Source organism: Phragmites australis, chromosome 3 (assembly GCF_958298935.1).
Source record: "Phragmites australis chromosome 3, lpPhrAust1.1, whole genome shotgun sequence".
NCBI classification, from domain to species: Eukaryota; Viridiplantae; Streptophyta; class Magnoliopsida; order Poales; family Poaceae; genus Phragmites; species Phragmites australis.
Window position 1 is genome coordinate 32,528,110 of NC_084923.1, and position 23,931 is coordinate 32,552,040.

The 23,931-nt window shown below is 40.7% G+C and overlaps 3 protein-coding genes across 5 annotated transcripts; 2 read left to right on the forward strand and 1 right to left on the reverse strand.

Annotated features, from left to right (window-relative positions):
* Positions 1–3,691: 3,691 nt before the first annotated feature.
* Positions 3,692–10,828, reverse strand: LOC133912830 (lysine--tRNA ligase). Of its 2 annotated transcripts, none has more exons than XM_062355757.1 (17): positions 10,586–10,828; positions 10,416–10,491; positions 10,114–10,185; positions 9,855–10,020; positions 9,678–9,771; positions 8,708–8,793; positions 8,237–8,319; positions 7,875–7,970; positions 6,584–6,709; positions 6,232–6,514; positions 5,981–6,077; positions 5,706–5,862; positions 5,211–5,354; positions 5,067–5,135; positions 4,620–4,763; positions 4,443–4,510; positions 3,692–3,950 (listed from the first exon to the last, which is right to left on the reverse strand). In XM_062355757.1, exons 1-16 carry the CDS (start codon positions 10,708–10,710, stop codon positions 4,472–4,474), a joined length of 1,857 nt encoding a protein of 618 aa, XP_062211741.1. In that variant the 5' UTR covers positions 10,711–10,828; the 3' UTR covers positions 3,692–3,950; positions 4,443–4,471. The 2 variants fall into 2 exon arrangements, with proteins under 2 accessions (XP_062211741.1, XP_062211740.1); XM_062355756.1 differs by having other exon boundaries at positions 3,692–3,960.
* A 184-nt stretch (positions 10,829–11,012) lies between these two features.
* LOC133912829 (uncharacterized) lies at positions 11,013–17,985 on the forward strand. 2 transcript variants are annotated; one of them, XM_062355754.1, is made up of 15 exons: positions 11,013–11,186; positions 11,290–11,382; positions 11,511–11,579; positions 12,036–12,125; positions 12,215–12,298; positions 12,515–12,679; positions 13,347–13,534; positions 13,759–13,831; positions 14,251–14,304; positions 14,743–15,000; positions 15,535–15,741; positions 15,855–15,958; positions 16,272–16,416; positions 16,851–16,985; positions 17,427–17,985. In XM_062355754.1, exons 1-15 carry the CDS (start codon positions 11,067–11,069, stop codon positions 17,601–17,603), a joined length of 1,962 nt encoding a protein of 653 aa, XP_062211738.1. In that variant the 5' UTR covers positions 11,013–11,066; the 3' UTR covers positions 17,604–17,985. The 2 variants fall into 2 exon arrangements, with proteins under 2 accessions (XP_062211738.1, XP_062211739.1); XM_062355755.1 differs by having other exon boundaries at positions 11,147–11,186; positions 11,506–11,579.
* Positions 17,986–20,017: 2,032 nt separating this feature from the next.
* LOC133912831 (inositol monophosphatase 3) lies at positions 20,018–23,259 on the forward strand. The gene is made up of 10 exons (XM_062355758.1): positions 20,018–20,179; positions 20,289–20,339; positions 20,467–20,654; positions 20,740–20,824; positions 20,999–21,053; positions 21,164–21,207; positions 22,487–22,555; positions 22,642–22,742; positions 22,828–22,884; positions 23,000–23,259. The coding sequence occupies exons 1-10, from the start codon at positions 20,123–20,125 to the stop codon at positions 23,094–23,096; spliced, it is 804 nt and encodes a 267-aa protein (XP_062211742.1). The 5' UTR covers positions 20,018–20,122; the 3' UTR covers positions 23,097–23,259.
* Positions 23,260–23,931: the final 672 nt, after the last annotated feature.

A 23,931-nucleotide genomic window follows, 5' to 3' on the forward strand; every position in this document is an offset into this window, starting at 1 on the left:
GCACGACGCTGGATCGGCTTACTCCATTTTTTCTTCCGCTGCACTACATGTCGAGTGATTATAATCTATAATCTCCTACTAACATGATTTTCTAAATGATTACCGTAGAATTTTTTATTTTAAACTAGCTTAGTCTATCCATTTCCTAACACTAACCATATGCTTGGTTAGGTTGAAAGCTAGGATGAGATGATCCATGGAGAACCCACTTCTTGAAAGCAGCCCCTGAGTCGCCTGATGACCCGTCCCCGTTCCGGTCCAGGCCTAGTGCTCGAGGAGACGAGAATCACGCGCTCGCATCCGGCATCTCCACCGTTCCCACGCAACATTGCCGCCGGCATATTCGAGGACGGCCCCCACCCCGTTGCTCATTCCCAAGCACTGGGTTCTCTTTGTCCAATTTCTGTCCATGTGCCGTGCCATGTTGCCGTGCATGCCTCGCTCTCACGAGCGCGTGCGAACCGCATATCCAACGCCACGGCGGGTGGGCGGGCGCTGAGCATATTCTCGAAGGCCAAGAGCCGCCCGCTCCTGATCCGGTCCAGTCCAGTCTTTATCCGATGCGGTCAAGCGTGGCCTCGGCCTCACGAAACCGCACATGCGTCATGCGATCTGGCGAGTGGTCCGCTTGGCGCGTCCAACTGAAGAGCCGATCCGGCGATTTGATCTGATCTGCGGCCTGCTATTCTGGGGCGTCCCGACACGCCGTCGCGTCAGAGTGTGCATGGACAGACAAAGCACGAGAGAACACATTTTCCTCGTTTGCCCCTTTCAGATGGGGATGCCTGCACCAACGACTTTTGTGTTCTTCTCCTCTACTTTAATGGACACCTGATTACACACTGTCCTGACAACCTGCTTAGAAGATAGCACATGTTAATGCCTTACTGCTTACTAGTACCGATTATGGCACACGGTTTTCAAGCTGAATCCCACATGACTTCCTTTTGGACCGATAAAAAGTGTACGTGATAAACCCACGTAATTGCGATAATTAGATGGGTCACTGAAAGAAACCGTTTGTGAGAGAAGACATCCATATCACTTCATGAGGAAGCAAAAAACTATCTTCTTTACATGGAATGATATGTGTGGAGACCGAAAAAAAAGAAAGCAACGATGATAGCCTACAACCACGGTAACCTCCCAGACAAGGTTGTCGCCGTGGCCAAGGAGGCTAAGGCCATCGCCAACGTCGCAATCCTCCTCAACACCGAGGACAAGAAGGTCAAAGATGAGGCACAGGCCATCACCAACACAATTGATCACGAGGAGATCAGGGTTGTCATTGTCAAGCACGAGGAGGTTGAGGTCTTCACTATTAAGCACGAGGAGGTTGGGCCATGTCGTCCTCGTCTTGTCAACACCCTCTTCCTCACCGAGATCACCTTCAATGCCAATGATGAGGAGGCCGATGACCAGGGCCATTGTAGCCGACAATGAGGCAGGGCCTTCGTCGACGTCGATGAACATGAGGAGACAGGGTCACTACTGTTGCTATCGAGGTCAAGCTTGATATGTTGTTATGTGGAAGAGAGAGTGGCGATAGAGCCTGTGCATCTTGGTCGGCTATCTATTCAAGGGTTTAGGGGGATTTGGGTTGTTTGGGTCGAAACATATTGCATCAGCTCCTAAAGTCAACTGTCTGCATATCTCAAAACTCACCCTAGAAACACAAAACACGTCTATGATATCTGTCATCACAAACAAAATTTTCTCACGTATCTTTTGCGAGATCTTTATAACTCTATTTTTTTTTTACAATCTTCATATGTCTGATATGCTATATATTTAAATAAGATCGGCGCACGGGAAGCAAAATGCTTCTACTACTAGCTACACTACTACTATTTTGCAATACTATCTATTACAGCTTTCTCCTCTTCGAGGCTGGACCATAACATCATCAGTATCGGTCAACAATAGGTAGGACCAATACCGTATATGACACATAGTTTTTTTTATATCAACCATAGGCTGTGATATATCATCACAGACAATTCATTTTGATAACCGATTGTGATCATGTGTGATGTAGTGTTATCACAGACAGGTTTCCTGAGTAATCAGGAGACACATTTATGAGTACCGCACGTGATATCTCTACCACAATCGGGTTTTCGTTATTATCTATTATATCCCGTCAGCTTTGTAGCGTTCTACAGTAATATGATGGCGTGGCCAGATGCATTAGGCTAAACCACCTTTGCATCTGGTGTGAGTAACCTTTAATCAGTACACACAGGCTTGTTGGAATGAGACGCGAGCTACTTGATCACTTGATCAGTGCGGAGCGTAGCGCCAAGAACCGTCTAGTACTTTGGCTAGTCATCATGCTTCGCGATAGAAAGCCAGATGCTATGGAATGCTATGCTGATGAGAACTTCGTAGCGTAGGTCTTCCAGCGACAACAAACAAAGGACGTGCATGCGCACTACTGCTTGCATCCAAAGTGTGAAAAGGGATCGCATTTGTTTGTAGGGTACAATGTTTTTTTAGTGGAGGGTACAATGATTTGTTGGGATCGATCGAGTAGATGGAAGGCCTTTTCTATGCCGAATGGCCGGTCAAAGAGCTTGCACCACAAGTTTTCACCGGCAAGTGACTTCTCGCTTTGTTACGCCACTAGCTAGATGCAAAGTAGCTATATTTATTTGGTTGCCCCCATAGTAACAAAATAATCAGCTTTATTTACGCTCACTTCCACAAGAGTTTAACCTTTGGTTGTTTGACATAGTGATGAAAACATGTTTCGAAATTGCTAACACTATTTACGAAGATTTTTTTTTTCAAATAAACGATCACAAATTTAAAACTTTTCATCAATACTTAGTCACAAATTATTTACTTTGTCATGAATACCCTACCAGATATCGACAGTAGCAAAATATCTCTTTGCCACTACTTCATATACCAATGGTGACAAAATATATATCATATAGTCATAGGAAATCCCAACGATTGTATTGTTGATTTGATCACGCCCCTCTAGATGCACGAAGAGAGAGGGGTCGTGAGAAGCATATAAGGTACATTGTATCTCATGGAATCTTTCAGTTGGTACAAGTGGCACGGTACTTTTTATTAACTTAACCCAACTCATACATTAGACACCCCATGCATTGTTATTTTGACCAGAGACGATAGGTTTTAAGCAGCACGATATGCAGTTGTCACATACCTTGAGCATTTTCTTATGCAGCACACGTGGACAAGAAATTGTGTTGGTGGATTGAGGTTAGAAGTACCTTGAAAAAGCCATATTTTGTCATCCAAATTTACTGCCTTGACACATACCTTGAGAGCGAGAACAATTTGTTACGTATGTCTAGGTTCATACCAGGAACTCTGATTTACTGCCTTATCACATGTCAACATAGCAACTGAGCTGCTGTGATTCTCTTAACGCATGTGATTAGAGACGTGGATCTCCCGCAGACTAAATACATCCACACGCTTATCGAGGGCAACATACTCTACGCCATTCGAACTTGATTTGAGGTCGCTAAGGCCCCTTTGGAAACCCAGCGAAGTTCATGCCTTCAAACTAGGCCTAGCCAGTAGCCAGATGCGTTTCTTCAAGCGCTAATCCTACTACTTAAACAACGAAATGATAACATCAAGCGAGGCAGTTAATTGATACATGGATGCTGGCGCAGCGCATTGGGAAAATGTTGATAATCCGACAATGTGCAAAAAACATGCCGACAATTAGAACTCAAAATTCTGCAGACCCAGAGTGTTTCGCACATGCTTCTTAAACTCCACAATTAAAGTAACACCAAATTTTCTTCAGTGGCGTTAGAATACTTACCCGGCAGGCAAGGTAAACACGATGGTTTATCAAGAATAAATTAAAATGGAAACCCCTCACAAGCACAGGCTAAAAGATGTATAATTCCCTACAGATCCTCAAACTTGATATGTCCTTCACTCACGTAGCATCCAAGCTGGATTGAACTGCAGTATAAAAAGAGTCAGTGTAACCCGCAATTTATGGATGCAGTAGAACAAGTGTAAAAGCAACAATGGGCAAGTCCGAATTATACAACAGAACCGGCAAGGGGCAAACGATAAAAATTTAAATTATAATAAAATAACAGCATCTCAAACAAAGCTTCCAATTAAAAAAAATAGAACAACGCACTCTGCAAGTTCAGGTAGTCTTAAAATTGTAGAGAGTCAGGTTTCAAATAATGTCGAAATGCCTAAACCCTGTAGGGAGATAAAGGATGACAGGCACAATCCTCATTGTTTGCTTGGTGCCAAGTTGAGAGGTATCGATAGAATATAGGATGTTACTAGTCATTTTTCACTTTTCAGGGATATTCCATGATGCAAACGGTAATGCACCTCTCAAAGTTCTGTCTCACATTACTAACCATTTTTTTGCAGTTCTTAATCCAGCAAACAGAACAGAGTTACAGAATCGTATAACATACCCTTCTGTGGATTTTAGCTCTGTGGACAACTAGTCTTGTGGTTTCATAGCCGGGAATAGAAGAACTTCCTGAATTTGCATCAAAAGATAATATATCAAAAGGATCATATTTTTAGTGAATGCCAAGAAAGTCAAAAGAGTTGGACATTCATATGACAAATGATGGAAAGGCTCGTACCTTGATGTTCTGGGAATCTGTTAGCAACATAGTGAGGCGATCAATCCCCAAGCCCCAACCACCTGTCGGTGGCAGGCCATACTCAAGGGCAGTACAGAATGTTTCGTCCAAGGCCATAGCTTCATCATCACCAGATTGACGATCCTGGCAGGATATAAACTTAAGGATTATACAGCTTTCCAATAAGTAACACTAGAAAGTAGGCAAATGCAAGTATCAGATAATGTATATCGCTCTATTCCAATGGTCGAAGGATTTGTTCTCTTTTGAACCCCTCTTTTCGCCATTCTTTATCCCATGCTTCCAGTGTAAATTTCTTGGTCTGGTATTCTTAGGTGCACACATGATGGATTAAGAAATCACAAACATAGCAAGTAGGTTGGTTCCAACAGGAAGGAAGATACAATCTGCAAGGTTATTTAGGCATCCACCAAGTCCAAAGTGTACCTTTAGTTGTTCCTCAAACCGTTGCCTCTGCACAACAGGATCATTTAACTCTGTGTATGCATTGCACACCTACAGGCATTTGAAGGTCAAACTGTGAGACAACTTGAAGTCAGCTAGGGAAGTGCAACGAAGAACCGTGTATACCTCATGTTTGTTAGCAAATAGCTCAAACCTCTCAGTCAATCCAGGTCGGGACCTATGCCACTTTGCCAATGGACTCATTATCTCTGGATGATTGATGATAAAAGTTGGATTCACACATGTCTCCTCCAAGAAATGGCCAACTAACTATCAAAGACAAACAGAGCACATCAACATAGAAAATACAATTATAAAGAAGACATTGCTACAGAAACGAACAACCCAAAAGCCAAGACCTTGACATATAAACAAATGAATTCAGGTTAGGTTCACATCCTTGAGATTTTGGGTTTTTTGTTTTAAGGAGGGTGGAACATTATCAACTCATCATGTTAAGTGTTAAGAAATAAGGGATTCAATTGGAAACAAACAAAAAATTCAACCAACTGGATGGGCACGCTTCTTCAAGTAATGAAACATATTGCCAACACTAAAATTTAACTAACAAAATCAAATACAGCACCAGATTGCAGTTTCCAAGGAAGTAAAAAATAAAACCTTATCAAGCAACCGCGATGTCGTTTGGGGAGGTGGACATTTTACATCATACTTTGCGCATGCATCTATCAAGTACTTATTTGCTTCTTCACTTGATAGATCTTTTGGTATATTGAGATTGGCCATAGCCTCCAATTCTTGAATCATATCTATCCTTCTGTGGTAAGATAAGAGAACTTGTATAAGTTTTTGTTGCAACTGAAGAACACGGGAAGCTAAAAGCACATATAGGGAAAAAAAAGTTATTCAAATGCTTTGAATATCTTGTTTATTACCTGAAGGGAGGTGTGAAATCAATCTCTATTGGGGGGTTCATAACTCCATTTGCATGATATTTTATCTTGTAGCCACCTGTCAGCTCCTTAACCATGCCTGACGACCATGAAATAAAAATGAAATAGGTTACACCTCAAAAAGGGAAACACTCCATAGGTTCTCATTTAAATGATGCAAAGCTACACTATTGCAGTACTATTAGGTAATAGATTCAGATGACTAATTCAGATAGGAACAGACTGTTTCTTACCAGATAACATGGCTTCAGTAAGCTCCATCAGATCATCGTAATCTGCATAAGCCATATAAAATTCACATGTTGTGAATTCAGGATTGTGTGTTAAGTCAATCCCTTCATTTCTAAATTGTTTTCCAATTTCATAAACACGGTCCAGACCACCAACAACCAATTCCTTCAGATATAACTCAGGAGCAACGCGCATATAAAGCCTCATGTTTAATTCGTTGTGGTGTGTGACGAAAGGCCTTGCAGCTGCTCCACCAGCAATCATGTTCATCATTGGAGTCTCCACCTAGAAACATGTGAAAGGATCAGATATCAAAGGATCACTGAAGTGCAACTAAATAAATTCCATGCTTACCTCCAAAAATTCACGGTCATCAAGAAACTTCCGGATAAAAGAGACAACTTTAGATCGTGTCTTGAATATATGCCTGACTTCATGGTTTACCATAAGATCAAGATACCGTTGACGATACCGAGTTTCCTGACACCAGAAAACAAACACTTCATAATCAAAGCACTATTTGTAGTTTCCCCACAAAAAAAAAGCACTATTCGTAGTTACTATCAACATTTGAACATACACTAAAGAAAAAGTGAATTATCCATTTGGCGCCAAGTACGACATGAGGACTAGTCGAAAACCATCCGCATCAACTTAATGGTTTCGCTGTTCAAATTGGATCAGAAGTGCAGCCAATTTTGGAAACTACAGAGGTGTTTTGAGGAACCAAGTCATCCTAGATTGGATGGTCCATCATGGACCTTCCCAAGATCTTTGTGGGATGACACCATTCCTCACTTCTATACTAACCACGTGCTCATGAGGAATGAGGTGGTGATCGACCAATCCATTCAATTCTTTAAACCAAACAAGTGTGTTAGGTTCCAGTTCGGAATCGGATGGCTCATCACAATCCAATTCCTCAAACCGGACATCCCATACAAGTCGTAAGAAATAGCAAAATTAGACAAAACGACTGATCTCTCAGCATGCTAAGTATTGTTTGTCTCCACAGTAAGGTTTATTTGCATGGTCCAATATGGGCAAGGCTACTGGGCCGGGATCCCATACCACCCTGGTCCATCCAAATAAGGCCTAAATAAGTAAATATATTTTTCTAACAGGCTTACTATTTCTTAAGGTGTGCTGATATTGCATGCCCCACTTACCTACATTTTCAGCCCAACTGTGATCACAAGAAGCGCACATGAATTCATGAAGCAGCTAGATGCTCCAAAAAGAACCCAAAGAAGACAGTACATTATGTAGCAGCTAGCTACCTAGGTTCAACACCCACCGCCGGTAAGCCGTTACACGGTTTAAATTACAGTGTCCACTAATAATCTTAAGCCTGCCTAACTGTTCACTACATATTCAGGATACTAATGGAAATCATTTTATCCCTCAAAAGCATGCTTTATGCAAAAATGGAGTGGAAAAAAGTTGTAACAAATGATGTGAAGTCACAACTATAAAGAAGTACTAAATGAACAAAAAAAGCAATATTTAAATTATGATTATTTGCCACCGTACCATATCAGAAAAAAAGACAACCCTACTTCTTGCTTGGAAAATAGAATACTGTAACCAGTGTTTAGATTGAGAAACATAACAGCTTAAGACGTAATGGAAAAAGATAACAAACCTGATCTCTCAAAACATAATTTTCAATATTCCTACCCATTCCCGGAGTCCACGGTGCAGGTACTGCATTTCCTTGGCCCTTACCTGCACCTCCTTTCTGTTAAGATAAACACGAAATATGTAAATACTGCATATTAACGTGAATAGTCATTCACACTGTAAACATTCTGACAAATATAATATAATGGACCTTCTTAAGAAACTGAAGTAGGCCAAAGCTGGGCTCAGCACCCGGAACACATTCAGAAGATACAGAAAAGCTTTCAAACATGCTTCATCCCATACAGGATAAATTCCTTCTCATGCATTAAAAAAAGAATACAGAGATTGAGATACTTCTTTGAACCAAGTTGTGATTCTCACCTGTCGAGGCATCATATGGAGACATGGAGAGAGCACAATAAATTTCCGTGGGAATACACTAAGCTCCCCTTTATTGCTTTTCCCTGATGTCCAACAAAATGAGAGCACCAAATTATCAAATACAACAAAAACAGTACAATGAACAATCATACTATCATTTGGTTAATACTCGGGCTAACAATGTGCGCCAATGGGATATTTGTTTTAGAATTGTACAGCTAATTAGGAATATAAGCTATATAAAAGAACATTTTACTTGTACCAAATTCAAGAGGTAATAATATCGATAACATCAAAACATATTACTTGAATTTTATGTGTCTTCAAACAGTACGGCTTGGATATCAGTACCTACTTATATTTTAATAGGCTATGAACAAATAGGAATATCAATTAATAGAGTTCATAAAAGTTGTATTGAAATGCTTGTTTCAGAGCTAAGAATTTGAAATATGAAGCAAGGTTACAAACCTGGATAACCACATATACCGACAATATCACCTCGCTTCACACCAGAATGGTACCTACAGAACTCAGTTTCTTCCAACTCTGAGGTCCTATAATGGATAAAAAGGTCAACAAGACAGTCCAATTTAACAAACAATAGAGGCATTTTCTATGATGAGAAGTATCTATAGTGGAAACAATAGTTATCTGTGAACAAAAGTATTAACTATGTACTGTCCACAAGATAACCAAAGTTTGCCACACAGTTTAGTTGAAATAAAAAATAAATTGAACTTTTGTTTGATCCGATGTTCTAAATAACAGCATGTGGAACCCAAATAGCCTTCGGTACTAATGAGATATTCAACCTCATATCTGGCTTAACTATTGTACAAAATAGACATATTTATGTATATAATGGGTTCCAAATATGCTAAACATATGTGACATGAGCATCAAACAACAAGAAAAAAACCACCTGTATGCTAGCCAAATAATAAAAAGTTAAAAACTAGGTAAGCAGCATGTGATTAGTGGTTTTCAGGGCATAGTCCGAACACAAACTATATATAAGCGGCCGAGTAAGCTGATGTACCACTACTGCTCATACAAATGCATTATGCACCTTGAACGGCCTTGGTTTAAAATTCTGGCTCGTTCTAACCTATAATGCTTGACCTAGCATCTATGTGTAAAGTTCAAGCGTGCATTCTACCACCAGGAAACTTTTTTCTATTAAGCGTACAATTTCATGACATTCACCCAGCTAAACAAATAGAACTTATTTGTTATGGCATTAAACCAAAGACATAGTGCAGCATATGGATGTTAGTGCAAAAAAAAAAAAAAATAGTGCAGCATATGGATGAGATTTTAGTGATATCATGAGAAGGATAAACCCCAGGCACTTATTGATAACCAGATCGTGCTGTAAACGGCTAGTTGCATAGTGAAGAAAGACAACTGAATACCATATCTAACTTGAAATTTTTACCTGGCATCAGCCATCACTTGAACCTTCATGCCACCACCATAAAGATCATAAAAGATTAGCTTAGATGACGATGTCCTCTTGTTCATAATCCTCCCTTTCAAACATAAATTGACAAATGAGGCATATATGCAACTCCAAGTTAACAACACAATGCTGGGGTGGGGGGTTGAAAATTACCAGCTAAACACTCTGTCACATCAACAAGCTTCTCCCCATCACTTAAGCTCTTATATTTATCAATGTATTCGGTTAAAGAGATGCCAACCCCGAACTTGTGTGGATATGGGTTTACGCCAGTGCCCTTAAGCGAATCAAGCGTCTTGAGCCTGTTCTCATAATATTGCTGCAGCAGGAAACACATTCATCTGAGTCTTCCCAATAAAAGCCAGGAATGTAATTCAGTAAACAAACACAGGAACAGCACAATGAAACATACAGTTGGATCCATGTCATCATCATCGGCAGCAGATGCCTTCTGGTGCGCTCCACTGGCGGCAGCCTCCGCCGCCTACAACAACAAAAGGCACACATCTATTTACTGTTTTGCCGTCAAGACAGCAAACACTGAACTTCCAGCTGGAGCATCGCAGTCATCCACACAGCTACTGGAATACATGAATATTTGTTGGAACTTGGAAGCTATGACATGTATTAGCTAAACCAGTCTAGGACTCGCTGAATAATTGAATAACAAGAATTGTAATAGGACAACGAGAGGGGCAAAATTTCAAAGGTTACCTTGTTCTTCTTATCTTCCTCCTTGAGCCGGCGCTCCTCCTCGAGCTTCTTCTTCTTCTCCTCCCTCTTCCTCGCGCTGCACCCATCAAGCACGCGGCAATCAACCAAAAATCAGATTAAAAAAACTAAGAAAATCCAAGGACGCAAGAGGCAAAAACAGGGAGGCGCACTTCTTCGAGAGCTGCGGCTCGTCGCCCCCAGCCGGCGGCGGCTGCTGGTGGTCGTCGCCGCCGCCCGCGGAGAGCCCTGCGAGCTTCTCCGCCAGACCCGACGCCGAGGCCTCGCCGTCCGCCATGCCTCACACCAGATTCTATGGTTTCGCGGGTCGCGGAGCTGAACAGATGAGACGGGTAGGAACGCGGAGGCGCAGGTGGAGGTAGGGTTTAGGGCTGTGGCGGCGCGGAGGAAAGGAAACCTCTCGCCAGGAAAGGAACCCTCCACGACAGCTCACGTGGGCCGAGCGCTCGAGACTTGCCGATGGGCCGGAACAGCCCACATGACCGCCTAGTGGGCCCCAAGGTGAAGTGGGCCTAGATAACGGCCCACGTGGCTGACCTCTCGGCGGAGCGGAGGGCCGGAGGCGATAGAGGATTACGCGGCGGTTGGGACTTGGGAGGGAGCAGCCAGCAGCGCTTTGCAGTTCCGGTTGCCATGGAGGGAAGAGGCGGCGGCGGCGGCGGCGGACGGAGCGCCGGCAAGGGTGCGGCGGGGAGGATGGTGTCTCTGCAGGAGTTCGTCTCCTCCATGGCCCCGCTCATCGATCTCGAGAAGGTTTTTCTCTTTGGATTTTTCCTCGTTTGTGGCTGACTCGGTTGGGAATGGAATGGAAACGGATGCTGAGAGCCCCTCGGTGGGTGGATGTGTGCGTGCGCAGGCGGCGGAGATATCAGCGGAGTCGGAGACGAGCGCCAAGAGCCTGGAGAGGAGGGGCTGCGTCATCGCCAACCTCAAGTGCACCGATGCCCAGGTTGGTGTTCGCTGTTCGGTTCTGTCTGTTGCTGCTTCTGCTTGTGCTATTCCTTATCATTGGCTTGGCTGCGGTGCTAATCTTGTCATGGGCATCGATTTGCTTGTGCTGGTTGGTGCGTAGAGTAGACGGGACTGATGGGGAAGACGCTCCTGGAGTTCCAGCCCAACAGAGGCGATGTGCTCCCGGCGCACAAGGTGAGGTTGCCCTCGTTTCCCGTCCCACTTCTGTTTTTGGTTGCTTGCTAGCATGTCATTTTGGCTAGGAATTCGGAGTGTGATGCAAATGATCTCTGTGCTCTGTATCACTTGCTGTTGTATCTGGCATTGGGGGGCTTAGACGGTTGCAAATCTTGTGCCTTTTGAGTTAGTGCAGTGTTAATTGTGGATGAGGAATGATGTATCGCCAGAAAATGGGTTTCTTGGATACTAAATGCTTTGTGCGAGCATGTTAAGAATCACATTACATGCCTTGTTGAACTTGGCACCTTGTTTCTTTTGTGAGTGGTCACATGTAATTTCAGTCAATTCTATATATGACAGTGTGACACAGGAAAGTCTTGCATGTGCTTTGTAAATTTACCGGATGTTGAGATAGAAATCATGTTTACTATAACTGATAATGTTTGCTATTCTTTTTTCTTTCTACTCTAGTTCGGAACGCATGATGTAGTTGCCCTGAAGCCAAATAAAGCAGATGCTGGAGCTGCTTCTCTCGGGCAAGGTGTAGTTTATCGCTTAAAGGTGCCTTCCTATCATCTAAGGCCGCCGACCATTTAAATTTTGCTCTACGTGTTGGAGTAACAATAGTAATCTTGTTTTTGAACCAACAGGATTCTTCTATCACCGTTGCTTTTGATGATATTCCTGAAGATGGTTTAAATAGCCCTCTGCGTCTTGAGAAGCTTGCGAATGAGGTACTGCCATCTTTTGCATCATTCCATGCTTTCTGTTGTTCACAGCTTTTCAGCTTAGAATTGCACATCAGTCCAACAATTGACCTACCACCTCTTTGTTTGTAATGCCTACATTGGCCTGCAGTTTGAATACTACCTATTTCGCTGTGGATTTTATCCTGGCATAGTCCATATTTTACAGGTTCCCAGATATCAAATTGATAATCCCTATTCTAGGTCACTTATCGCAGGATGAAGGATGCACTAATTCAACTTAGCAAAGCCGTCCAAACAGGACCTTGTGCAAACCTTGTTCCTGTTTTATTTGGAGAGAAGGCACCCATGCGCTCCAAGGATGCTATGAAATTCAGTCCATTCAATAAGAATTTGGATGATTCACAGGTTGCCGTTTGAAACTTTTCCTTTGTTGATTGTATTTAGTTCTTGTTTGTTGCTTCTACAGCATTACTTTCCATTTGTGTTTTGATCCACACGATTAGATGAGTTAAAGAATTGATATATGCAAATGAGACTTAGAGATTTATGCCAGAACAGTAAAATTTACTATATTATTTAACAGATTGCTTCACCATAGAATTTCAGTAATTGTTTTGTTCCATTGTTCCTTTTAAGCAGTTAATTACATTACATGAAGTGAATCCTATATGAATTAATGGTTTGATTTGTTAATCTGCAAAGAGAGGATTTTTGTGACATTGTAATTATTTCGGTAAAGGGAGTCGAATTGCGTTACAATTCACCGGGATGTTTGGCATTAATTACATGCTGCAATGCCAGAAAGGATGGCATTTCTTTGGCATTGGTATCTTGGGTCAATTTTGAAATGATGTTTGACAAAGGTCCATACTAGAGACTTGTATTAGAAAGTTATTATTGTTTAAAAAGATCAGAAAAATCTGCAAAAAGAATGTTTTGTTTTGATCTTTTATGTATGTATATCTAGACATCTAGCGAAACATAATAATTAAATTATATGGCATAAATTCAATAGTTCTATAGAATGCTTTTGGATCATATCATAAACAGACAGTGTACATTTCTTTTGTAGAAAGATGCTATCTCAAAGGCACTTGGATCGAGGGATGTTTTCTTGCTTCATGGACCTCCTGGAACTGGGAAGACAACAACTATTATTGAGATAATATTACAGGAGGTCAAGCGTGGATCAAAGATTCTTGCTTGCGCTGCTTCCAATATCGCCGTTGATAATATTGTTGAGCGACTTGCACGATACAGGTTTGCTAAAAATAAGATTATGAAAGATGTATTTTACTTAAACTTTTAGTTCTATGATTTCTTTTGGCAAAAAATGACAATCATATATCATTATATTGTACCCATTTTAGAAAAGATGGAATATGGTAACTTAATAATCTCATATATCCTACAACTGGCACAATATAAGTCCTTGTTTTTCATCAATTTCCTCCATGTGAGATGGTGCTGTTGAACTTTTGCAGGACAAAATTAGTGAGGTTAGGCCATCCTGCTCGTTTACTACCCCAAGTGTTAGATAGCGCTCTTGATGCACAGGTATAACCCTATTTCAAGTGGTTTATCAACTTGCTTATATACTGGTGGACAATACTTTCTAGATGCATGAAGCCTACTTTGCTTATTTATTTCATAAGCGATGATTTGGCTCTTTTTTAACTATAGTCTTTATCCAAATGCATGAATGTTGTATGTTCCCATTTGGTTAGATCATTTTTCATATCTGCTTATGCATTGGAGACTATGCTTCCTTTTACCTAACATTAAGAAAGGAGTTGGTTTTATACTGTCTTATATTTTTGTTATCGACCATATGACTACATACAGTCATACGCAGTTTATTTGAGCAAATTATCTCTCTGAAAATGCTATGAATTGGGGAGACTTCTTTTAAAAATTATGGTTTGCAGCTATGTTATTGTGATACCATTATGGATTCATATGACTTTTGGGACCAGGTATTGCGAGCCGATAATAGTAGCCTGGCAGGAGACATTCGCAAGGAAATGAAGGTAAACAACTAATCATTCACTTCCAAATTATTCACCTCTTATTTACTTACTAACCCCTCCGCTCTTTTTTATTTGATGCTTTAGAATTTGTGTTGTCAAGCATTCAATACTTTGAACATCAATATGCTTAAAATTATCAAATTTTTGATATTTTTAAACTACATAATTTGATTTGTTACCAAAAAAACCCTATAAATTTTAGTGATGTATTTATAAAAATATGGTCAAAGGTGCATATCGGAGACTGTAAAAAAAACAAAAACATCAAATAAAAAGAATGCAGGGAGTACATTATTTTGACATACTACCGACAACCAGTAAAGGAACCAAATACTGACAAGGCTGTCCTATGAAGATAATACTAATGGCTCTTGTAACTTCAGTTATTTTATTCGCTGCAGTTAGTTTTTTCTTGATATGTTCTCTCTCTTCTTTTAGGTGCTTAATAGCAAATTGCTGAAAGCTAAAGATAGGAACACAAAAAGGGAAATCAGGAAAGAGCTCAAAACCCTTGCCAAAGAGGAGAGAAAAAGACAACTCCTTGCAATCACTGATGTACTAAAAAACACAGATGTTGTGCTTGCGACTTTGACTGGTGCATCTTCGAAAAAGCTTGATGGCATTACATTTGATTTGGTTGTTATTGACGAAGCCGCTCAGGCACTTGAGGTGGCTTGTTGGATTGCCTTACTGAAGGTAAGTATAAGACTCAAGCACAAATCGAATTTATGATAAGATCTGTAATCGATATGGCCCACTAGATAAATGCTGGGACATATATGAACTCATATTTAGCATACAATTCACTTAAAGGATCCTGCTACTGATGGTTGTTTAGTTGTGGGCTTCTCAATAACTAGCCGGTTTGGTTTGAGGAATGGAGTCGTGATGGTTCATCCAATCCTAACTCCAAAGTCCGAACCTAACACACTTGTTTGATTTGAGGATTGGCATGGGTTGATCCATCACCACCTCATTCCTCGTAAGCACATGGTTAGTGTGAATATGAGGTATGGGATCGTCTCACCAAAATCCATGTGATGATCCCATGATGGACTATCCCATCTAGGATGGAGTGATCCCTCAAATCAAACACCCTATAAGTGATTGCATTTATATTTGGTTTGAGTGAGCATGCACAATGCTGTAGTTATAATAATCTACACAGTAGCTATCCAGCTTTTATGTTGTGATTTATGAAGCTTCTTGATCTATTTTCTGGGCATCCAGGGTCCAAGGTGTATTCTTGCTGGAGACCATCTTCAACTTCCTCCAACAATTCAAAGTGTTGAGGCTGAAAAGAAAGGGATGGGAAAGACACTCTTTGAACGCCTTACTGAAGCTTATGGAGAGGAAATCACATTCATGCTCACTATCCAGTACAGAATGCACGAGCTCATTATGAATTGGTCGTCTAAAGAACTTTACAATAATAAGGTGCTCTTTTCCCCTTATGTTATTGTGCTATCAGTTAGGTAACCTGGTTTTGATTCTTATTCTTTAGATGGCCATTTTCCTCACATTATTGTTCCCTTGTTTCTTCTTGTCAGATCAAAGCGCATTCTAGTGTTGCTGGGCATATGCTTTATGATCTCGAAGAAGTGAAAAGATCTAATTCAACAGAACCAACTATTATACTCATTGACACTACAGGGTAAGTATTATTCGATGCTTCTGGCTTGTTCAAGCACTCATATTGTCATATTTGTCGAATTATTCATGCATGGAGCCTGTTTGTTGTATCTGCCTTGCAAATAGTATTGAGTACACCTTTACAAAAGAACAGCATTACTGTTTTCTCTGCAGAAAGATACTTCATATTTGAAGAAAATAATTAGTCAGAAGTTCAACGTTTCAAATATGGGGCCATCGTTTGGTTGATCGAAAAATGATGCTTGTTATTTCTAAGAGATGACTCTCTGGATGCCTTTTACATAATTCTTTTAGCATTTTTCAAATACTTTTAGGTGTGATATGGATGAAGTAAAAGACGAAGAGGAGAGCACCATGAACGAGGGTGAGGCAGCAGTATCCATTTCTCATGCCAAGCTGCTTGTTGAGAGTGGTGTTCATGCATCTGATATTGGAATAATTACGCCTTATGCTGCACAGGTTTTGGTCCCTTAGACATTCTCAGTGTCATCAATCATTGTCAAATAATTTTACCAGTCATGCCTGCAGTACACATTTAATCTTCTGCAGAATAACCATGCTTTATACTCTTATGTCAGATTGTCACAATCTAGTTCCTTTTGGGGCCATTCTACAAGCCTTTGTTGCTTCATGTCTTTTGTTCTCGCTCTCTTAATGTTTGATGCGGGATGCCTGTCTTTAGTATATATAATTACTTTTTTTTTGCATTTTACACCATATTTGGTGGTTGGGAGATTTTACATGGTTAATTGCCAGTAGTCCTTTTACGTTGAAACGTTTTTCTTGTAACTTTCAGCTTATAATTCATCTACATGTTATGAATTTATGGTTGTCTTCTTGAGGACTTCACCAGGTTCTGAGGGACTGAATTATTCAATGGTTTAATATCATAGGTAACCTGCCTGAAGATGATGAGAAACAAAGATGCTAAATTGAAAGATTTAGAGATATCAACAGTTGATGGGTTTCAAGGCCGGGAGAAAGAAGCCATCATCATTTCAATGGTCCGGTCTAACTCAAAGAAAGAGGTAAGCTCCCTCCCAAGATCCACTTAGGTGAAAGGTTTCCTATTTTGACCTTCAGATGCAAATATACATGAATATTAGACATTGATGCATATTTGATGTTAGTATGTTTCACAGTTGATCCAACAAAATAGGACTTTGGTACACCTGAACTGTTAAAAATGTTGAATAAATAGTGTTGGTGGCTCTAGTTGGGTTTCATCTCTAGTCTACCCCAACTTGCTTGGGACTAAAAGGCTTTGTTGTTGTTGTTGAATAAACAGTGTAAGGACTATATGCATGGCTAGCATAATCTGTAAATATTTTGTTTCTGTGACTACCGTTTTTAGTTCTTGTCATTAGAATGAGCAAAATCTACTTGTCATTAAAAAAAAAGTGATCTGACTTCACAATAACTTTTGTATAGCCACTGCCTGGTAAACGCTATGCCTTTGGTTCTTTCAGGTAGGGTTCTTGAGTGATCACAGGCGGATGAATGTTGCCGTGACACGAGCCAGGAGGCAGTGCTGCCTGGTGTGCGATGTGGAGACTGTGAGCAACGACGCATTCTTGAAGCGCTTGGTTGAATACTTTGAGGAGAACGGGGAGTACTTGAGCGCATCAGAATACCAGAGCAGCTGACTGGTGTGACAGCCATGATACCCGGGCGCTTCTCGTACCCGAACTCGGTGGTTCAGTGGAGAAGTATCCATACATGTTCTGATTGATTTGTCAATCTTCTTGCACAAGAGATAGTTCTTTCAGTGGCACTTGGTGGCGCATGTGTGCGACGCATCTAGCATATCCATGGAGCAAGTAGATAGAAGCTTCATTGGAAGCCCATTGTAATGATGTGGTTCTATCCATCTTTGCTCTCTTTTTCATTAGAATATATGATCCGTCCAAACGATGTGTCTTTCTGCTGTTGCTAGCATCATGGGAACGGAATGCTAGCGAGAACGAGAGCTCTATGGATAGGGAATGTGCTGTGGAATTGTGTAGGAGGTGCTTTGCCTTTTGCTTATCCTTTTGTCCCGGTGATGGGATTCCTGCTTTGAGGGAACATTCGCGAGAATATACCGTGCAAGCATAAAATATCCCGGTGAAGAGAGAAGACGGTTCTTTTTTTAGGCACAAAGAGACACACACTATCTATACACCGTATATGCCTACGTGTTTATATACACGTTAAAAGGGAATAGGAGGTTTGATACCTTCAATACGTGGCATGCATTAAGTTGTCAGAGGCAGAAGCTGTTGCTTGACGGACGGATACGATAGGCGGGCAAAATGAGTGAGATAGGGTAGGGCCTGTGCTTCGGTGGATGGTATGGATCTCTAACTAATGGTGGTAATATACTATTCTGTTTTTTAGAACATATAGTATCACTAAACACATATATGTACTTAACCTAAGTCTAACTTGAGCTCAACTCGGACGTAGATGAGCACTTGCGTTGAGGGTAGCTCAAACGTAGGTGGGTTCCTTGTTCATCTGGCAACTTACCAAATGAGCTATGACTCAGTTCTTATATAGAGAGAGAAAGGAGAAGGTGTTTCTGCGAATGGAGTCTGAGGCGTCATTGTTTTCATATATCCAATTTCTTGATCCATGTATCATTGCAACCATATTCATAAACCCATTGATTCAGTACTTCTCATAATGAAAGGGTCCCAGTAAACAGAGGAATATGATAAACTAAAAGTTCTAGTGCAATTCTACCGAAATAGAATGTTTTGAATTGGTGTTGGTTTACTCCATAAGAAAATTTCGGGATTTTTGAGCAGGAATATATTATTCTTGCAAGACATCAAGGTCTAATATCGCGCCAGAGTTTCTCCAAAATTCTTATGGAATTTGCAGTAAGGAATTTTTTTTCATAAACTTCAAAAGTTTCCCAAGCAACATATAATGCAATATTCAAAACACAACTGGCCCACATTGTCATCTTCGGCGTTTATTGTCCCACATTAACTTCAACAACCATGTGTTCTTCACTTTCTTTCTTTTTTGTGGGTTATGTGTTCTTAACTTTGTTGGCATAGAAATCTAACGAGGATGATTTGGGGTCATGATGGTAAATTAAATTTTAAGGAAACAGTATGGTTTTGGCGAGATAAGGTTATGAAAAACTTTGCGAAATTAATGACCAAGAGCTATCCCATTAGTCAATTTTGTTAAGTGGCTTGCTAAACGACATCCAACTAAAATTTTAGGATAACATTTAAATTTCTCTCCTCTGAATTTGCATCAGATTAGTGATTTGTGTAGCGTCATCTCACCTCTAGCGGAGCTCGTTGTGAGGGTTAGAGATGGATTTCACAATGTTGTCATTTAGGTTCACCAACCCTTGAACCCTACTGGCGGTTTAGCGGTGGCGTGATGATGTTATCGAAAGTGGTGAATCAAGGTTAGCAATGGATGATATATTTGACAACGGTGAACCATTGGATATGGAGGAGGCCTTGGCAATGACAAGTTGAAGATGTGACAGTGAAGGAGATAGACAACACCAATGCTAACATTTCTCCTAGGCGGTTGATGGCTAATGTTGCTTTTATTTTATATTTTAGATTACAGCATATGTAAATCACCTAATTTCCAACAAATTAATTGTTGATAAGTTGTAAACGGCCTTGACTTGTCTTTCGCACTAAGCATCCACACAACCCATATGCGATATTCATAGTCTACCAGTGTGAGCATCCATGTAATGTAATCTAAGATAGGGATTAAAATTTTGCTAAAATTTTATGAATTTTGGAGAGGAATGAAATTTTTAATTCTGAAATTTTCTTTCACTAATATGTAAAACCTACCGAGCAGAAAACGAAAAATGATCAAAATTTCGACAAAAAATTGTGAATTTCTATCTTCTCGCCAGTGAATGAAAAAAACTGTTAAATGAAATTGAAATCGCTGATCTAAGCTTGTATTTGCATCGGGATAATTATCAATCAGGTAACCTAAAAATATATATCTTTTTTGAGAGGAATATAGAAGTTGAGGGGAATATGGGTCATGTCACGGCCCAACTAATACACGGGATGCGTTCCGTTTTTAAGCCTCGTTCACGAGCGGCCAGAATTGCTAGCTGTAGCGAGCGACCCAAAATCTCCTCTCCTCTCTACTCTCGGGGGCGAGAGATCGGGACGAGGACATGGCGGAGGAGCAGTTCCTCGCCGTCGCGGTGGACGCCGCCAAGAACGCCGGCGAGGTTCCCCTCCTACGCACGCCCCCCCTCCCCCGCACTACTCATGGGCATGGATTCTTTCTTTTCCATGTTCTCGAGCCGACTCCTCATGAATTATTGATTTCCTGAGCAGATCATTCGCAAGGGATTTTACCAGACCAAGAATGTGGAGCACAAGGGCCAGGTATCTCCTTCCTCGCCTTCTCCTCACCCATCTCGTGGCATGTTGATGCCATTGGTTCCCTTCGATTGGAGATTGAGATTTGCCGATTTGGTAATCTATGGTGGCTCGCATTGTTCGTCGGTGGCAGGTGGATTTGGTGACGGAGACGGACAAGTCCTGCGAGGACCTCATCTTCAACCACCTCCGGGAGTACTTCCCGGACCACAAGTTCATCGGGGAGGAGACGTCTGCGGCGCTCGGCGCCACCGCCGATCTCACCGACGAACCCACCTGGATCGTCGACCCCCTCGATGGAACCACAAATTTCGTCCATGGGTAAAGCTCATGTTTCATCCCTATACTAGGTTCTTTCATTGTGCATCTTCCCCCTCCGAGATTGTGCTTGCCTTTTGCATTGCAGCTTCCCTTTCGTGTGCGTCTCCATTGGCCTCACCATTGGGAAAATTCCCACGATCGGAGTCGTGTACAATCCCATTATGAATGAGGTATTAAATAACACGGCTCTATATTATCTGTGGAGCATCACATTCATGAAAGTATATGTAGAATCATTGCCTCTATTATTGTGTAGACCCCAATTCTAAAAAACTGATATATTGTATGCATTGAATTTACAAAAAAGATTTTGAGTCTAAGCTCATGTTGCTTGTTCCAATCAGCTTTTCACGGCTGTTCGTGGAAAAGGTGCTTTCCTCAATGGCTCTCCTATCAAAGGTATACCTTAATTTGGTTACAATCAATTAAGCAGCATGTTGATTGTAACACACCTTTTTTCTTTTCCAATTGCCCGTGCTAATTTCAATATGCATGTCTTTCTTGTGCAGCATCATCACAGAACGAGTTGGTGAAGGCTCTCCTGGTAACAGAGGTACGTGGCACCATCAAGAATTAACTTGTACCATGCACTTTAGACATTGAACCGGAGATAACATCATATTTTGGCTTCAAATTTGTTTTCTTAGTTGATGATAAATACATGCAGAAACTCTATTGCTGCTAGCTCCTCTTGAGTTTTCATCTGAAAAATGTAGCTGCAAAAAAATCATTACATTCCAAATCCGTGGTAACTGTCATCTAAATAGCTATGGCTTGTGCTTCAGTCTCCCACCATGGAAAACGTACGGATATTAAAACAGATCAAAGTTGAGGATTAATCTTGTTGTGATTTAAAAGATTATTATGATCGAGGGAACACTTTGCCGGTTCTTACATCCTCTTATCAGATCCACTGATCAGACTTTTTCGGATTTTCCTTTTTCAGTTTGACACTTAGACCTGAACCATAAAAATTGCCAGCGCATCATGCTTGCATTGGAACAACTGTTGTTTGGATGGATTAGAATGGGTTAAACCTTTTAACTTCCACACTATCATTGCAGCATCATCATGCGTTGATGTGCCCAAGAAAGTTTATTGTCATGTGCTATTGTGTCCATTCAAGTAATTTCTCTTTCAATCAAATGTAGACCCTTGATGAAGTTTAATCTGGGAATTATAGTTGTGCCCTTGATATAAATATTTGATTGAACAGTTGCTGGGATAAACTAGTTTATGGTTGCGTAAAAGATAAAATGAGACAAGGGTTGCAATCCATCTAAACTTGTTGATACAGTCAATATCAGGACATTTTTTTGGGAGGGAAGTTACCCTAGATTTTTTTCCGTTTGGGATATTGTTTCATAATTTTGGGTACTCGATTAACGGATGTGTTGCATTTACAACTTTACCCTATCCTTTGAGATTTGTAAACATTTTCCATAGAGGGGACTACTGAAGCAGATCCCAACAACTATAGCCATGGGCTGCATTGGGTTTCTTGAAATTGTCCAGGTCCAATGTCATTCCATAAATTTGAATTGGGGTCCAATGGGCCATGCGCATACATGAATAAGACACATGTCCCATTGGAGGAAATTGTTTCTTGTATGTTCCATCTACATCATTGGGCATGATTCATTGATAATTGTAACATGTTTTTTGTTTGACTGGCAAATACTTCTTTGTAGCTGCATATAATGCACCTTCTGAGCTAACTATACTGGAAATGAGAGTTGTGTATTTAAATATCATGGGGAATTACATCCAGAAATTTTTACTTACAAGAACTTACTGGAAATACTTAACTGATAACATTACCGATTGAGCAGGCTGGAACCAAGAGAGATAAGTCCACTGTGGATGATACAACCAACAGAATCAACAAGCTACTATACAAGGTAAACCCTGTAAAGTAACATTAGGGGCATCAAACGTAAATAAAGTTAACACTTCAACGTTCTTAACAGAGTATTCATCTTTTCAGATTAGATCTATACGGATGTGTGGCTCCTTGGCATTAAACATGTGTGGAGTTGCTTGTGGTAGGCTTGATTTGTGTTACGAAATTGGATTTGGTGGACCCTGGTACGATTAACCAAATTATTGACAGTAATTTCACGAAAAATATCAGCTACATGGTCGTCTAAAATTGCTAACTTTTCTCCTCTAGGGATGTTGCTGCTGGAGCTGTGATTCTTCAGGAAGCTGGGGGCCTTGTTTTTGATCCGTATGTCATGAAATTTAGTCAAACATACTGATAGCTACATTGTCCATAATTTATCAAATTTTTCGTAATTTGACGAGTGTCTCTGAGTGTGTTTGTACTTCGTTCTGATCTGCAGAAGTGGTGGAGAATTTGATTTGATGACGCGAAGGATGGCGGGATCAAATGGCTTGCTAAAGGATCAGTTCATCAAAGAGTTGGGGGATTCAAGCTGAATTGACTAGTACTAATATTTATGAATTAGAACAAAAAATAAGAATGCCTTGCCATATCAATAATAATATATTGTCAAGGCAAATTTTCATGTAATACTACATCAGCAACATTGTTTGTGGTACCATCTTGGACACGGTACAATGCACCATTTTTTTGGGGGTCTTTTTTGCTATTTCTTTATGTCGACATGTGGATGCTCAGGCTTCAGCAACCGTTCAACTTCCATGGTTTGTCTGGATAGAAGGGGATTAACCCCATCTTATTCAGAGTGGTTATGTCAAGTCCATATATTTCCCCTAAATTTTGAAGTTTTTTTTGGGTAAAAAGGCTTTTTTTTAATCAGGCCCTGACTTCTAATGAAGCCAGACGAACCAAAGTATTTTGAACGGTTACAAGAAAATGAAATATCCAAGCAATTCTCCAGAGCTGTGGGCACCCAACACTGCTACTTCTATCGTCTGCGTAACCAAACATTTACAAAGGTTACAATTATCAAACATAGATTCCATGTCAGCTTATGTTCCTTCTCCTTGGTTCCTTCTTCTGATCCGTCTCTCCGCTGCTCCAGCCACCTCTCCTGCACTATCGTCAGACACAGCTTCCGTGCCTTGTGCCTCCAGTAACAGATGTGCAAGAAAACATAGATATGCCTAGCCCAGCGCACCATCCTAGCCACAAACAAGCACATGAAACCATTGTTCTCTTAACATTGCACCATACCCAGGAGTTAAACAACATATTACAAACCAAAGATAAATATCAGAAATATGCCTTTTTTAAAATTGCCCTCCTCTTATCTGGGGCCTTATTTGGAGGCCAGACGGAGGCGTGCGG

Excerpts from the sequence above, each read along its gene's own strand:
- LOC133912829 (XM_062355754.1), top strand. The coding sequence starts at position 11,067 with ATGGAGGGAAGAGGCGGCGGCGGCGGCGGCGGACGGAGCGCCGGCAAG. Across the intron at positions 13,832-14,250 it reads ATAGCGCTCTTGATGCACAG|GTATTGCGAGCCGATAATAG; the intron begins GTATAACCCTAT and ends TTTTGGGACCAG. Across the intron at positions 15,959-16,271 it reads ATACTCATTGACACTACAGG|GTGTGATATGGATGAAGTAA; the intron begins GTAAGTATTATT and ends AAATACTTTTAG.
- LOC133912830 (XM_062355757.1), bottom strand. The coding sequence starts at position 10,710 with ATGGCGGACGGCGAGGCCTCGGCGTCGGGTCTGGCGGAGAAGCTCGCA. Across the intron at positions 7,971-8,236 it reads TCCATATGATGCCTCGACAG|AAAGGAGGTGCAGGTAAGGG; the intron begins GTGAGAATCACA and ends TTATCTTAACAG. Across the intron at positions 4,511-4,619 it reads CAGATTCCCAGAACATCAAG|GAAGTTCTTCTATTCCCGGC; the intron begins GTACGAGCCTTT and ends ATGCAAATTCAG.
- LOC133912831 (XM_062355758.1), top strand. The coding sequence starts at position 20,123 with ATGGCGGAGGAGCAGTTCCTCGCCGTCGCGGTGGACGCCGCCAAGAAC. Across the intron at positions 20,180-20,288 it reads CCGCCAAGAACGCCGGCGAG|ATCATTCGCAAGGGATTTTA; the intron begins GTTCCCCTCCTA and ends TTTCCTGAGCAG. Across the intron at positions 20,340-20,466 it reads ATGTGGAGCACAAGGGCCAG|GTGGATTTGGTGACGGAGAC; the intron begins GTATCTCCTTCC and ends CGTCGGTGGCAG.